Raw genomic sequence first — 15,359 nt, 5'->3', positions numbered from 1 at the left:
TGTAACGTTAACCAGCTGCCACCTGAAGAGTTTGGGTGCATCTTGGACAGGGGCCAAAAAAGAACCTGTGTGCGAATCCCATTCTTTTGTGATCAGTACTAAATTATGTTTAATTTAAAGTACAGTAACAGTAAATTACATATGTGTATCATTGGATTGTTCCAGTATTAATATCTGAGAGCCCACATGTGGTATCAAATACAGCTCTACATATGCACGAATGAGTCTCACCTTTCCAGAGTTCTCGGGACCAATAGCCATGCCAAATTCAGTCCGAATGAAGGTGTTATTGATGAGATTTGTGATATCCTTAAAGTTCTTTCCATAGTCTTCACTGGAAAGAAGAAAAATAAAGACATTTAGAATGCAGTGGTTGTGAACACTGTGGGGTCCCTACCCAGCTTCCAACCCCTTTACTAACTTGACTGAGGCACTCACCCTCCCCTGCTGCGTGGGTCACATGTCTCAGAGAAACGGACTGTATCCCTAGCTCCAGTGGTGGACTTGATGAGTCTGAAGGAAATCCACCCCCTGGCAACTGCTGGGGTCAGGAATAGGGGAGTGACCCCAATTGACACAGTGAGACAAAAGGGGAAATTTGGGATCTATTAGGAAACACATTTCCTCACACTTCAGATGGCCACCTGATGAAAATGTCTGTCTTTCTTTAGACCAGCGGTTCTCAACCTGGATATTTTTGCACACACATCCTCCAAGCAACCGTTCGGTAATGCCCAGAGCCATTTTTGTTGATTGAAACTCAGGGCTGAGGGACTAGTGGCGTCTTGTGGGTGAGAGGCCAGGGATACTGCTAAACATCCTGCAGGGCAGAGGTCAGTGGGACAACAACAAAGAGTTATCTGGTCCCAATGTCAACAGTGCTCAGATCGACAGTCCCCAGTGCTGTAAACAGTTTGTCAGTGCAAATCAGAAAGTTGCTAGAGGCTTTCTGCCACAAAGAGAGCATGACCTGAAGATGCAGCCAACAGAAGTGGGGAGCATGGCTGAGGTGGTTCAGGGGCCCAGAGAAGCCACACCTACAACACTGGACTGAACTGACCCTGAAGCCTGTCCCTCCGTATTTAGTTATGAACCATTAATTCCCTTATTATTTAAGCTAGCTTGAATTGGGATCTCTGCTAAATGTAGCTGATGGCCTTTTAACTAATCTATTAATGCAGAGTACTTGTGATAAAACTGAAGTTAACTAGCAGGAACCTTGAAGTTTCCCCACCTCAACCCCAGAGGTCACCACTGCTGGGCACAAGTCCTGAAAGCATGCAGCACGTGAAACACGGCTCGGGAAACCAACAGACTTGACCCCAGCTCTTGGATTGTTAGAGGTTTTCCCAGAAGTTCATTCAAACAATATCTTTGAGAGGTATTCAAGTCCATGTTTAGATTTTGAAAAATACATGCAAAAAAATCAGTAGCTGTCTAACTCTGACAAGGTCAACATTATGCGCCAGTCTCTTAAAAAGTGATACAGGAAGAAAGTGGCACACAATGCTGTCTTAATATTCATTGTATTTAAATGTCTATCAGTGAAGGCCACTGTGTATTGGGAATTAGGTGCCAGTAATAAATTGGCAGTGGTCTTCCCGGACAGAATATATGATGGAAAAGATGGTGCAATTTGGTAGCAGCCTCAACAAATAATCACAGAAGCAAAGAATGTGAGAAATGCAAAGGACTGAAGGGAACATCTTGTTCAACTCGTTCCTTTCACAGATGAGGAGGTTCCAGGGAAGTAATTTATCACAAGCGACCCAGTTAATTAAGAGCAAAACTGAAACTATAATCCAATTCTCTTAACTCTCAGCCCTAAACCAGAGACAACTTTTAATTGTTCATGAGTAGTTTTCCCCTTAAAAACTGCAGTCTTCTTTTATGCCAGGGCTTGTGGCCTGGCAAGAACAACCAGCTAAGAGGAAACTGGAGACACAGGAGGGAAGTATCTGGGAGTGTTTGTTTAGGTCCCTGACAGTCTGCTAAAGCAAACGACATGTGACTTTGACTTGGAGTTGTCTGAATGACTTCCCGTCTTAGCACAGACACACAGAAAATCCCTAGATAAATAAAAGGGGGATCAGGCACAATCCTGCATTGCCCCCCACCCCTTTTTGGCTTTGAAGTACAAGGAGAGTTCTTTTCTTATCTCCCTGACGTCAGGAAGATAAGAAAACATGAGATGTGCATAAACAATTCCTCACTCTACAAGTGCACGTGCCATCAGCAGCTCAGACAACCTTCAAAGGGCTGGCAGCAGCTTGACTGTGGCCAGCTTACACATCACCCCTCCTTCATGGTATCTCCCAGAGAACCTCCACAAACCTGTTGACAAGTCTGCTGGCTTTTTAAGAACTTGGCAACAATCACATCCCTGTCCTTCAGAAAAAGCTAGCAACACGAAAAAAACAAAAAATCATCAGCTACAACACTCTGGTACTGTATAGCTAGTTAAACAAACGGAGCATAATTGGTCAACCTGCTGCCACTGAAGTGGGCGTCTGCCGAGGCCACACTGGCTCAGCGACACAGGGGTGGGCAAAAATAGGTTCACAGTTAGGAGTATGTGAAACACAGACTTTATTCTTGTATCTATTTTTGCCCATCCCTGTGTTTTAATGTATTAACACTTTATTTAAAAGTAGTTTTATTTTCTACCATCATCTATATCAGCATACAACATATATCATGAAGAGGAAATCAAAGAAACACCTTGAAAATAAATCTACTTTTCAAAATCCAGATGATAAGAGTAATAAGCAGTGGTTCAAATGAAAAGTTAATAAAACCCTGTGAAACCACTTGTTTTAGAAACAAGTCTTTTAAATAACAATTCTATATATCAACCCTAGTACCTTTCTGGTTACCAAAAATAAATGATCACTTCTGTATACATCTGTGGTATAAGCATGCGTGAGAACATGAGCATGTTTACAACTCAAGAAAATAGTGGTAGAATACAGATATTTTTGGAATAGAGTCTAGTACCCCAAAGAACAAGAAAAATCTAGAAATTATTAAATGGAAAAAAAGAAGCAATCATCACATGGACTTCTGGTAAACCGAAGCACTCAAAAGGGAGTTTCCCCAGAAGACTCACATACTGATACTCAACCCAGATGTGAACAGGCTACAATGATGCCCCTGTTTTTTAGCATTTTTTATTTACCATATATAGGAACTTGTGACACCAGGTATTTGACCTGCAGACATTTAATGAGAAGGAACAGTAAAGAGTCCTACAATATCTCAGAAACTCTTACATATTACTTTTCTCAAAAAAATTCAGTGAGTGCAGATAGCCTTGTTTGGTTGGCTCCCAAGCCTAACCATTTCTCCATTCCTTTAGTTTACTTTAGCCATGATTAAGTGGCTATAAACTGCAACATAAAGACAACAGGATGACAAGTAACTTTTAAAAATAATCATAGTTCTATAGTTTTCAATTGGGAAAGCTTATACAGTTGATTCTCATTATTCATGGACTGTGTATCTGTGGTATGCCTACTCACTAAAATTTACTTGTAACCCCCAAATCAATGCTGGTGGTACTTTCTCAGTCATTTGCAGATGTGCACAGGGTGGAGTAAAGTCTGAGTCGCCCAGTGCACATGTTCCCAGCTGAGGTCCAACAAGGGGACACTGCCTTCTCATTTCAGCTCACTGTAAGTAAGTATCTCCTTCACAGTCTATTTAGCACCTCGCATTTTGAATTTCCTTGCTTTTTGTTGGTGGTCTTGCTGTTTAAAATGCCCCCAAGTGCAGTGCTGAAGTGCTGTTTAGAGCTCCTGAGCACGAGGCTTCGTGACGTGCCTTACAGAGAAAATATGTGAGTTAGAGAAGCTTCTTTCGGACATGAGTTGGTTGTGAGCTCAATGTTAATGAATCAACAATAAGGTAAACAATATACTAAATAAGGTAACTTTAATTAAAACAAGTCTTGTACTGATTGATTGATGAAAATGAAGGTTGTGATCAGAGGTTTACTACAAGAACCTATCCCAGAATTTCCCCTAGCAGCAATGGTTCAGTATGCACTAATTCAGAATTCATGGGGACTATGGAATATGTAACTATCATAAAGAATGACAATGGAATGTATTGAGATTGCCAGTTAAAAGATCAGTAGGGGCCCTGGCTGGTGTAGCTCAGTGGATTGAGTGCGGGCCTGTGAACCACACGATCGCGGTTCAATTCCCAGTCAGGGCACATGCCTGGGTTGCAGGCCAGTTCCCAGCAGGGGACTCATGAGAGGCAACCATAATTGATATTTCTCTCCTTCTCTCCTTCCCTTCTTCTCTAAAGATAAATAAATAAAATCTTTAAAAAAAAAAAAAGATCAGTAGGGAGAATGTAGCTTATTAAAATGTGCCAAAGGAATCTCGGACCTGAAATCACTGACAGGCAAAATTTTAATTTATAGGTAACCTGAACTCCCAATTATACTTAGTCTCTTTTTTTACCCCAACTATCTAAAGCAGTGAAAACTGAACCACGTATATCATTAAAAAGGCTGTCATACAAGATGCCTTGGAGGAGCTGGTTTACTGTACTTTGCTTTAATATCTGTTGTATATTTTTAAGTTATCCTTTTTTTTAACCTTATGTAGCATACCAAAAAACTTACATGGGCTATGGAATAAACTTTGATGTAAAAATCTCAGAGATTCTCTTGTTAATTTCCAAAATTTGAACAAGTCTCATTAGGAAATAAAAACCACAAATAAAATGGCCCAGTAGTTTTGTGGTAATTAGGCAGAGAATTCTGGTGTAGAATAATGCTTACATGAGCTTTACTAAGTTGATCTTACAATGAAAAGTTAGACTCAAAGGGCTATAAAACATCTTTCAGTTTCTAAAAATCAAGCTATCATCTTAACTATAGCTAGTTTATTTCCTTTTTTAACTCCACATCTGCAAGTGAGAGCAAATGTACTTTATAATCTATTACACAAATTAATATTCCTTAACAGAGAATCAAAACTTTTACCATTCAAAAGTGATTCCTTTAAATTGAAGCTATTAACATATTGTTCATTTTAACCTAATCGTTAATGCCTAGGGACTTTATTTATTATTTCTCAAACCTTTCAACAATTCTTTTTCACAGCCTAAAGACCAGTTTACTAATTTGGCACAGGTAACAGAGACTACTTCCTTTTCTTCTCATGAGCCTCTGTGCTACACAACTCAGGACAGCTGGCATGTGATTAGCTGCCTTTATTTGAATCCCAAATAAACCTTTGTAAGTTTTAATGGAGAGAAATAATCCAATAAATAGTATAATTATTAAAGTTGTGAAAACCAAGAGTCTTCAAGATGGATTCAACGGGCTTTTATTTAATTTCTCTCTTGGGCAACCTCAACACAGTCATTTCAGTCACACCGCTCCCTCCCTTTCCCATTTCTGGAGGAACACGTGCCTCCTTGGCTGGTGCGTTCAACAACATGAGTCACATCGGGCCAGGCCAGGCCAGCCCAGATGGAGAGGCAACAAGGCACACTTAGAGTTTCCATCTAAACTCTGAAGACTTCACGTCACAGCAGGGAGGAAATAATTCATATTCAAAATGACCTCAGTAAAAACAAACAACAATCACAAAATTGCTGTGCACCAATACAGAAAAAGCATGTTAGTTGTTAACATGATGCTACACCAGACACGAATAGGACTGCTCTGTTCTAATGAAGTGTATGTTAGGGGTTTCTCATAGACTAGGCAGATACAGGATGAAAAGGGCTGAGTCAGACGGTGGTAGGCATTTAAAAACAGTGATACTGTGGGTTTTGTTTGGGACAGTCTTAAAGTAAGCACAATGGTGAAAAGCAAAAGGACGGGAAAGGTCGTGAAAACACATTTCACTGGTTGGAACCTGTCAGATCCAGTTCTAACCACACAAACAGCAACGTAGAGAATTCAGAAGGCAAGCAAAAAAGTGGCTGGAGCAACAAGTACAGAAGATATTCCAACCTGAAGAAGGAGCTTAGTAAATAGCCTTCAAAACACACAAGGATCAACAGGAAAAGAGGTTTTCATTTCCTACTAGAAATGAACTGGTCCTGGCCAGCTAGCTTAGTTGGTTAGTCTCATCCCAATACACCAAGGTTGCAGGTTCAATCCTCAGTCAGGGCACATATTGTACAAGAAGATGCCAATGAATGCATAAATAAGTGGAACAACAAAGTAATGTTTCTCTCTCTCAAATCAATAGTTTTAAAAAATGAACTAGAAATTAGTATTCTCTAACACATAAATGTGTGATATTTATCACAGCAGAATTAGTAACAGCGAAAAACTGGCTGCAACCTAAACATCCAAGAGAATAATGATTTAGTATATTCCACCAATCTAACAAAAGTGATGGGTTAGTAGCAGAGAAGATATGGAAAATATCATGGCATGTGCAACAATCAGAATAAATGTGGGTCACAATGCCAGGTGTCAGTGACACTTGAATGTTGGCAAGGCAGGGGTGTGCATGCATGTCTAGAAGCCATTGGAGGCACCTAGAGGCAGACAATCACTTTTTGCCAAGTGGCCTAAAAGGCTTTCAATTCATTTTAACAGCTGGCACAGCAGTGCTGGTACAGCCTGGCTACACGCCCTCGCTGGCTGTCGGCGTGGCAGGAGCCAACCCCACCACGTTCTTACTCCACGCCAGGCTCTGCGAAGCATAACGCGCCACTGCTCTAAGACAGCCATTGTTATCATCCTTTTTTTACAGATGACAAAAAGACTCGGGGAGGTTAAACGACTTGCTCCCTGAGTTCATTCTGCTTGCAAATTCTAGTGCTGAGATTCAATCTCAGGCCTATTTGCCAACAAAACCTGGCAACTTTGCACCGTACCGTATTGCTTCCTGAAACTATGTAGCCATATTAAGGAAAAAAAACCAAGATAATAAACTGTAAATAAATTAAGATTATACTTGATGCTAGGATGAAATTTTTCTTTCCTTTACAATTTCCAAATGTTTTATAATATACTGCTTTTATTATGAAAGATAAATTGTTAAGAAAACTATTATAAGGACAATTTTCATGACAGGAAGTTTTCTTAAACACTGGAAAGAGTTATAAAGTTACAATTTTTAATGCACTTTTCTCCCCAAATAGGATACTTTCCATCTGTCTGAAATGGTTCCATTACTATTCTAACTGAATAAATAAAATCAATCATAAATTACAGCAATTTCTAGCACTAGGATTCTTTTTTTTTTTAAGATTTTATTTACTTTCAGAGAGAAGGGAGGGGATTGAGAAAGAGAGGGAGAGAATACATTGCAAGAGATACACTGATAAGTTGCCTCTCACATGCTCCCAGCTGGGGACCTGACCCGCATCCCAGGCATATGCACTGACTGGGAATCGAACCAGTGACCTTTCAATTTGCAGGCTGACACTCAATCCACTGAACCACACCAGCCAGGACCTTAGCATTAGGATTCTATAACACATTGACAATCATTATCAAACAGCTAAGAAAATTATCAGTCAAAAAGTATAGAGAAGACTAGGCATGCATTCATTCAGTTAGTATGAAATGCCTGCCTGCCTCACTCATTTGGCTTATACCAGAGAACCTCAAGCTAGTCAAGAACCTTGCCTTCCTTGGTTTCCTACAGTGATTTCAAGGTGGCAATTCCTTCTTAGCCTATGTTTAAGCCAACATCACTGTTGAAGGGCAGAGAACACTGGCTCCAGACTCAGGATCAGCATTCAAGATCACACCTGTTGGTGAAGGTGCGATTCATCTCAGAGACTCAACACAGGAGCATTCCCACCTGGGCCCCTGAAAAGGCACAATGGCTACTGGGAGATCCCTCGGCCCTGAGGGTGGTTTCTATGTCATCTGCTAGGAAGCCATATATTTTTTAGGTCCCCTGGGGGAAAATGAGACAAGCACAAATGATTGAGAAGACAATCAGCAATTTCTGAGAGTTAGCTGGACTTTCATCTTACAGTTAAGGAAAAAGAACCTATTATTTAACCAAGCTATACCTTTGAGAAGACAAATCTAAAGTTTTATAGATGTCCCAGGATGGGTTCCAAAACATACACTGCCACCACCATAACCAGTGTGAACACTATAAGGCACTTTGGTAGGTCGGACCTGAGAACCTCCTTCTAATCTAGAAATAATCTGTTTGAGGCTCAAAATGGTGGACAAATAGATTTACTTGGAAGGTACACTGAGGATTGTAACTTTAGGGATACAAAAAACATTCTGTACTTATAATAAACAGAAAGACTATTGAACTCCATGCTACCTTCCCACAAATAAATATCCCTTTAAATTAATAAATACATGCCCCTATAGACTCCCCATCTTCCTTTATCATGTTGCCGTTCAGTCACATCAACCCAATCTTCTTGGAACTAGATTCCTTTTCCTACTTCTTCATCTTCTTAAGTAAATATTACAAAGTGTGCTGAATGTGACGGTTTGGTGGAACTTTAAGATGGCTAGAAGATCTTTTAAATTATCTGTTAAGACTCCATCATGTCTAGAGAAGTGGAGAACTTACATTCACAATGTGTCACTCAGTCAATGCCCCAACCACATGTTATGCATCTCACCTTCGATACAGCTTGGACTGTCCGAAAGTCATAATTACCAGTGGTACGTGGAAGGTAGTCAAGACTAGAATGATCTGGAGAGAGACAAAAGCATGCAGTCAGAAAGAAAGATAGTACAATCACATGCTTGCCTGTGTGTGATGGGGTTAAATCAACATCTGAAAGACTGGCAATAGCCCTGCTTTGCAGCAGCCTATCCTGGAGTATGTCAGAAAACCAAGCAGTTACTGGCTTGCAGTGATTCAAGCTCTCACTCATTTGGTTGGGATGGTTCTATATTGCCTGCACTTGAGGCAGTGAGGCAGAGCTAATCAGCCACACAGCACAACAAAGGACGGACTTAACTGTTCTGTACCACACTATTGTAAGGGGCTCTCCGGCAGGGGTCGGCTCTCTTGCTGCACACAGAGGCTAGACCAGAGCGGACACTCTAGTAAGGCCGCTGTGTCACACTTACCCCTCCTTCTCTCCTCCTCCCTGCTCTTAGTTCTCCAAGAGATTAATTTCTTAAATAAGATTTTCAGGTAAAAATATGCATAAGTAAAAGATTCTGATAGATTAGTACAAGAAGGAGTTTAAAACAGCCATATAACAAGAAATCTTGGAGATACCAACTAAAATGGATAAATCATGGAAACTAGAGCACGACTCAAATTTTAGAAGAAACTGAGACGTGCTTAAAGAAATTCAACCAGAAGTTTAAAAATTTACTAAGATGATAAATTTATAACTTGCTTTTCAGAGCCAAATTCTATTTCTCTGGGCTCCTGACAGAGCCACTGTATGCCTTGAAGCTCTGATACATACATTACTGGGATACCAGAGGGCATGAGCTGTAGCCTCGCCCTTGTTTAGATGGCATAACAACAGAGCCAGCCAGCATCAGAGCAAGCCCTGATTCAAGAGCAGGGGCTGACGCATCCTCAGTGTACCCTCCCCGTGGGAGATGGGCTGTGTACTCAGGTAAGGAGCTGACTGATGCTCCTTCCATTCCCCCAATCCTGGCAGCACCTCCTTTGTGGCTGGCAGGGGAAGGGACAACAGCTGAAGCTGAACAACTATAAGCCAGTGGGCCCCACAGCCTTCCACACTAACTGTGGGGAAGGACACAGGAAAAATGTAATTTGGAGGAAAAATGCCAAAATATGCAATGTGCATTTTCGGCTTCTACACAGGGGCTTCTCCAAGTGCTGTGAGGCTCACTTCTCAGCATACAGCACTCTCGTCTCTCTCTCTTCTTGTTGCTCATCTGGATGCCAGGCAGCCACCAAGGACTCAGAGGTGTCTATCTTCCCATTAGGGAAGAAGGTAGTCACAAGATGCTTCCCAGTTCTAAAGCAAAACTAAACCAATCCGTTTCCTGAAAGTCTGTCCTGGAAACATGTATTTCTGTGACTGAGGCTGAAGACCACTTCAGAAAGTAACAGTGTTTAGTGCTTAAACTCTCCCCAAATCGACATCTTCTTGCTGGGTTGAATTCACAGCCTCAGAATATTACTTACCCCAGTGCTATCTCCAACCCAAGACAAGGAGACTGAGCCACTGAGATCATCAAACACATGCTATAGGAAAAGAAAAAAGAAATTCATTTAGAAACAGCATCTTTCTGACTTCAGAAACCTCTGACTCCCTTAAATAATTCAGAACACTGGTACTTTCAAAGTAATTAACTTCATCATTATAAATGGATAGGGAGTCCGAGAAAACAGTTTGGAGGATAGGATTTAACTACTTTACCTGAGTCACAAATAACTCGGAAATTCTCATTCTTTCTCATACAAAGTAAGCCAAGCAGATGAGTTTTCTTCACTGCACCAGATGGGGAGATGGGATAATCTAATTGCTTTCTCCAACAGAACCAAATATAAATATATAGAAAGTACTCACAGGATGCTTTAAAACAAGAGATCACAGCCCACACTGATGGATATAATTGTAACTCAATCAGCATAATATAAAATTTTCTAGGCAGCCATCACAGTAATAGGCGAATAGTTAATAACTAGATCCCTTTTGCTTCCAGGCTAAGTCACTCAAAAATGACAAGGGACAGAAGTGAGAGCAAATGCCCTTGTTTCACCTTGTATAACAGCAGTAGTAATGATGATGATGATGATAACAGGACAACCTTAACAGAGCTGTGGTAACAGTGAGGAGACTATGAAAAAGAAAGCTGGGACCTGGAGTCAAAATATGGTCAGCACATTGAAATGTAGTTTTAATGATCATTGTAGGTGCTTCTGGGTTTTGGCTTTCAAATATTTCCCTATGTGTAAAATAATATATATCCATTATAGAAAATGTAGACAATAATAGGGACATATAGTGAAGAAAATACAAATCTTTCATAATCCTATCACATGAGATATTCAAGGTTAACATTATATTTATAATCTTCTAGTCACTACTGTTTTTTTAACTGATAAAGAAATAATTCCAAAAATGCCATACTGGCACTTGGTAAAAGTTTCCAACCAGACAGAAATATATATAGAAAACATGAAGAGCCTTCCTCTTTGTCTGCTAAATGCCCCACCATCCCAAGCCCCATTCCCCAGAGGGATTGACAGTTTAGTATATATTTCTACTAAATATTGACAATATGCTTTTCTCTTATGAAGAATTATATGCTCTTAAGATTTTTTAAATCTTAAGCATGCACTGCCTTTCCAACCACAAGCCTAGAAGCAGAGGATATAACTTTATACTTTTTGGTGTTTCCTGTGCCCACCATGATACTCTGCACACTCAATAAGCATTTGTTGAAAATGGTTATATATCCTTCCCAAGCCACAAACTCAGTCTCAAAATAGAATATGTCTATAAATGGTGGGTTGCTGGCCTCTGGGTCACTCAAGCCGCCAATCCCAGCAAAAACATCTGAAGAAACAGAACTCAAAACACTGTTTTGCTTATCTTCTAGGTTTCTTCTGTGGTCGTCCTGAGTGGGCCTCTGTATTCACCTATGCTATTACCACTCTGGACTGTAAGTACTCCTGACCCAGCAGTATCTCCTGTAAATCTCTGTAAGTGGTACAACCAATGCCTCACAGAGGGCTTGCTCACTAAATGTTAGTTAACTCTCCAACGCTTGGGCAGAGCTTCTCACAGCCTCTGCAGGACAGAAAGGCTATTCATACACACAAACTGGCCAAGCATCTGCGAAAAGTTGGGCTGCTGGAGACATCTGGAACCAGAAGTTTAAAAACTGACACAGCAATGTTCCTGTAAGACATTTCTCGCAGAGCAAGACAGCATGTTCTCTTGAGTGAGGGTAGTGTCTGAAAGTGTATCAATGAGCTCCTTGAGGAGAAGCAGAAATATCCAGAGCTGCCACAAGCACCAGACAGACTGCAAGGGCTAAGAGTGGTCTAAACATGGGCTGGCTTTCCAAGGAAGGCTCTGGTCACAGCAGCTGGCTAGGATAACAGGAAAATCCACCACTGAAGTTCTGCTATCTTGATCAGGCCGAGATATAGTTGTCTTGAGCCGATCGGGATCCGAACCTTTCATTTTGAGATCCAGTGAATGCACAATGGCATTACTCACGTTTTCCTACTGCCCAGTCACAGAAGGGAAAGATTATCAGACATCACTAGCAACCTGCAGCTTCACCTCAACAACGCAAAAAATAGCTGACTTCATCCAACATCCAAAGAGTTCCTCTGGGAATGTAGCTCAGATTTATTAACTATAATTGTGGTCTTCTGCTACCTTAACCCTCACTCTCTTCCCTTCCCAATGGCCAATTAAATTTTACTTTTGAAAATACACAAACTCATTGAAAAAAACTCATCCATTCACATACAGCAAATGCAGCTAATTTTCTATATTTCAGTATTTAACATTCTTATACTGGTGAAAGTAAATGAAACAAATGAAATCAGACTTAACAACAGACCAAAGCTCAGGGGGGAAGAAGAGGTCATATGGGGAAGAGACAAATCCAGGAGAACTGGGAGCCAAGAGCACAGACACAGTTCTCCCCCTTCAGTGTGAGGGTTACAGACGCCCGAGAAAGGGTGAACAACCCAGGTCATGGTTAGGAGACAGAATTCACAACTGTCAGCAAAAGGCCATCAGTTCTAATGCTTAATAATTTATTATATGACATAATGTACCTGTCACTCTACATTGTGGTGGTACCTTAGATATTTCAAAATTTGTATTACTTTTAATTATAGCAATTAGAACATTGTGTGCCTCCCTGACTACATCTGAAGCTCATCCGGTACAAGGAGCAGCCTATTCCTGTTAGCAAAAATATATAACATAGCACATGAAAGGCACTCAATAAATATTCAGTGCATTCTCTTTAAGAATTACCCTTGAAGCTCTGAAAGGGGGATAACGAAGTGAAAAGATAAGACCAGACCCACTTATTTTCCCAGTAATAGAAATGAGTGTAAAATATAATAAATCTGTTCTGAGAGGTCTCTGCTTCTCGCCAACATAGAGTAACAGGGACCAGCTTGAGCTTCCCACTGAAACAACTGAAAAAAGCCCCACAAAGTATATAAAACTATAGCTTTCAAGATGTTGGGACTTTAGGCAACCAAGGACAGTAATTCCTGAGAGACAAGAAACAAACAAGGGCCTACACCTGCCCTCATCACTGTCCAGAGAGACTCTCCCAGGCCCAGAGCCAGGTGGGGGGGACCCTGGCGGAGCCCAGGTACCTCCCTCAGTTGAAGAGACGAAGCAGGTGACCTGGGGTGGACACCTAGGATACAGCCACCATCAACTCTAGTTCCCAGCAACTCCATCCACACAGTCAAAATTGGCAGAGATGCTGTGAATCCCTCCCAGTGATCAGAGGCACTGGCCAGGAGCAGAATAACGGAAGAGACATTCAGACACAGAAGTATGAAGAAGTAAAGGTCTGCACACTGAGATGGGAGCATACACAAGCAGCAAGACGAAGGTGGGAGGCAGTTGTTCAGGGAGAACAAACATGAAGACAGGCAAGGATTTGGAAAAATCTCAAAGGGTAACACAAAATATGTTAATATTGCCAACTACTAAAGAGTATACAGTAGATGCTATTAAGTACTTGTTAAATAAGAATTTCAAATCGGGTAAACAAAGTTAAGGTGAGAATCAAAGGAAAATAAAAACAGAGAAAAGGAAATGTATGTGTGAAGAAAAGTACTTCTGCTTGGAATATCCAAAGAAAGCTGAGGCCACAGGATCACTTACGCAGGCACGGTTTCAGATGGTACCAGGGGTGTCTAATCTGCGGTCCACGGGCTGCATGCGGCCTGGGATGGCCGTGAATGCAGCCTAACACAAAATCTTAAATTTACTTAAAACCTTTTTTTGCTCATCAGTTTTCATTAGTGTTTGTGTATGTACTGTGTGGCCCAGCGATGTCAAAAGGTTGGACACCCCTGGAGCTGAATATAATCAACCAGTAAGTTATGGTTCAGTTGTTCTAATCAAGGCAAAGTAAGATGAAATATGAGCAGGGGACAAAGCCTGTAAGTACAAAACTGAAAGGCAGAATAATCTCTTTAAGAAGAGAAAACCCCAAACCTCCAACACAATACTACCAATGAATACTCTACAATATTAAAATATAGAACATATAAAAATATGTTAAGATACTGAACACATAAAAACATTTAGGAGTTGAGTCCAGCCAACAGAAGGCAGAGTGGATGTCTACCTCAAGCACTGTTAATACAAAATTATGTTATGAGTTAGCTGTCTGCGTACACGACAACTGAAATGGAGAAGGTGGGGTTTGGAGCATGTTTTATTCCTGGGGAACAAGAGCTGTGTTGCTCTAACGTAGTACTCATCAGAGGTAGAATATTTAGCACAAAAAGAACGTGATTTGGCCACTCTGTATTGCTAAGCAGCCAGCCAAGTATATGGTCTAGAAGTGGCTCAAAATTAAGGGAAACGATGTAAATATGCTGTTTGTGTGATTAACAAGCCAAAAGCCAGTATCCAGAGGGGCCACATGGTAATTCAAGTACTTAATCACATCCTAGGGTAGGAAGCTCAGGAACCAGGAAGTTTAAGACTAGCTAGATAAAATGTCACTTGATCTATCAGGAGTAGATGAGCATAAAACCTTCCACATCTGGGAGCAGACTGATTAGTCCCCTAGCACAGTTAGTGGCACAGGAATAGACAAGCCAGAACAATGGAACAAAAATGAAGCCCAAGACTGGGTAAGGTTTCTTTTAGTGTATGATGGTGATTCTTAACCTTTTTCATCTCATAGCACACATACACTAATTTCTAAAATTCTGCAGCACACCAAAAAATATATTAAATTATTTTGTTAATCTGACTCAAAAAATTTTGGTGTAATTTTTATTCATTTGGTGTAATTTTCATTCATTTACACCAGATGGTTGCTGCTGTGTTGATGGTTGTTGTTTTTTATTGGCCATCTAAGGGAAAAGAGATCAGTGCCCCTGACTAAATAGTCAGGGACTGCATGTCCTAAACATTCAAGGCACACCGATGTGCCACAGCACACCAGCTGAAAATTGCTGGTGTATGATAAAGCTAGCACTACAAATTAGTGGTGAGAGAGTTGGGAAAAACTAGCCATTTGTGGGGGTGGAGTGGGGGTGGGGGAGAAGCTGATTCCTAACTCCCTTCTCACCCCGGTTCCCAAATATATTCCACTTTGAACAAAGATTTAAAAATAAAAGGTTAAATCAAAAAAAATCCTAGAAATATGAGTGAAGATTTTTCTAATCTTAGAAAGAGAAGGCCAGTTCAAAAAAGAATACAAAAACCAGAACCCA

The 15,359-nt window shown here is 40.7% G+C and overlaps 1 protein-coding gene and 1 long non-coding RNA gene across 5 annotated transcripts in view; one reads left to right on the top strand and one right to left on the bottom strand.

Moving 5' to 3' along the window:
• Positions 1-11,572, top strand: part of LOC128625996 (uncharacterized) — a 63,795-nt gene extending 52,223 nt beyond the window's left edge. The window contains exon 3 of the long non-coding RNA XR_008389871.1: positions 11,513-11,572. This is a non-coding gene — a long non-coding RNA (uncharacterized LOC128625996). The remainder of the gene's footprint in view (positions 1-11,512) is intronic.
• SORT1 (sortilin 1) overlaps positions 1-15,359 on the bottom strand; it is a 63,636-nt gene that overhangs the window by 32,973 nt on the left and 15,304 nt on the right. For all 4 annotated transcript variants that reach the window (XM_037152378.2, XM_037152380.2, XM_037152379.2 and 1 more), the window contains exons 2-4: positions 10,092-10,151; positions 8,590-8,663; positions 232-334 (exon numbers count right to left, since the gene is read on the bottom strand). In XM_037152378.2, coding sequence (XP_037008273.1) covers positions 232-334; positions 8,590-8,663; positions 10,092-10,151 — 237 coding nt within the window. The remainder of the gene's footprint in view (positions 1-231; positions 335-8,589; positions 8,664-10,091; positions 10,152-15,359) is intronic.

Source organism: Artibeus jamaicensis, unplaced genomic scaffold (genome assembly GCF_021234435.1).
Source record: "Artibeus jamaicensis isolate MK-2021 breed Jamaican fruit bat unplaced genomic scaffold, CSHL_Jam_final scaffold_1689, whole genome shotgun sequence".
NCBI classification, from domain to species: Eukaryota; Metazoa; Chordata; class Mammalia; order Chiroptera; family Phyllostomidae; genus Artibeus; species Artibeus jamaicensis.
Note: the sequence above shows the minus strand (reverse complement) of the source record. Positions and strands in the feature narration are given on the sequence as shown.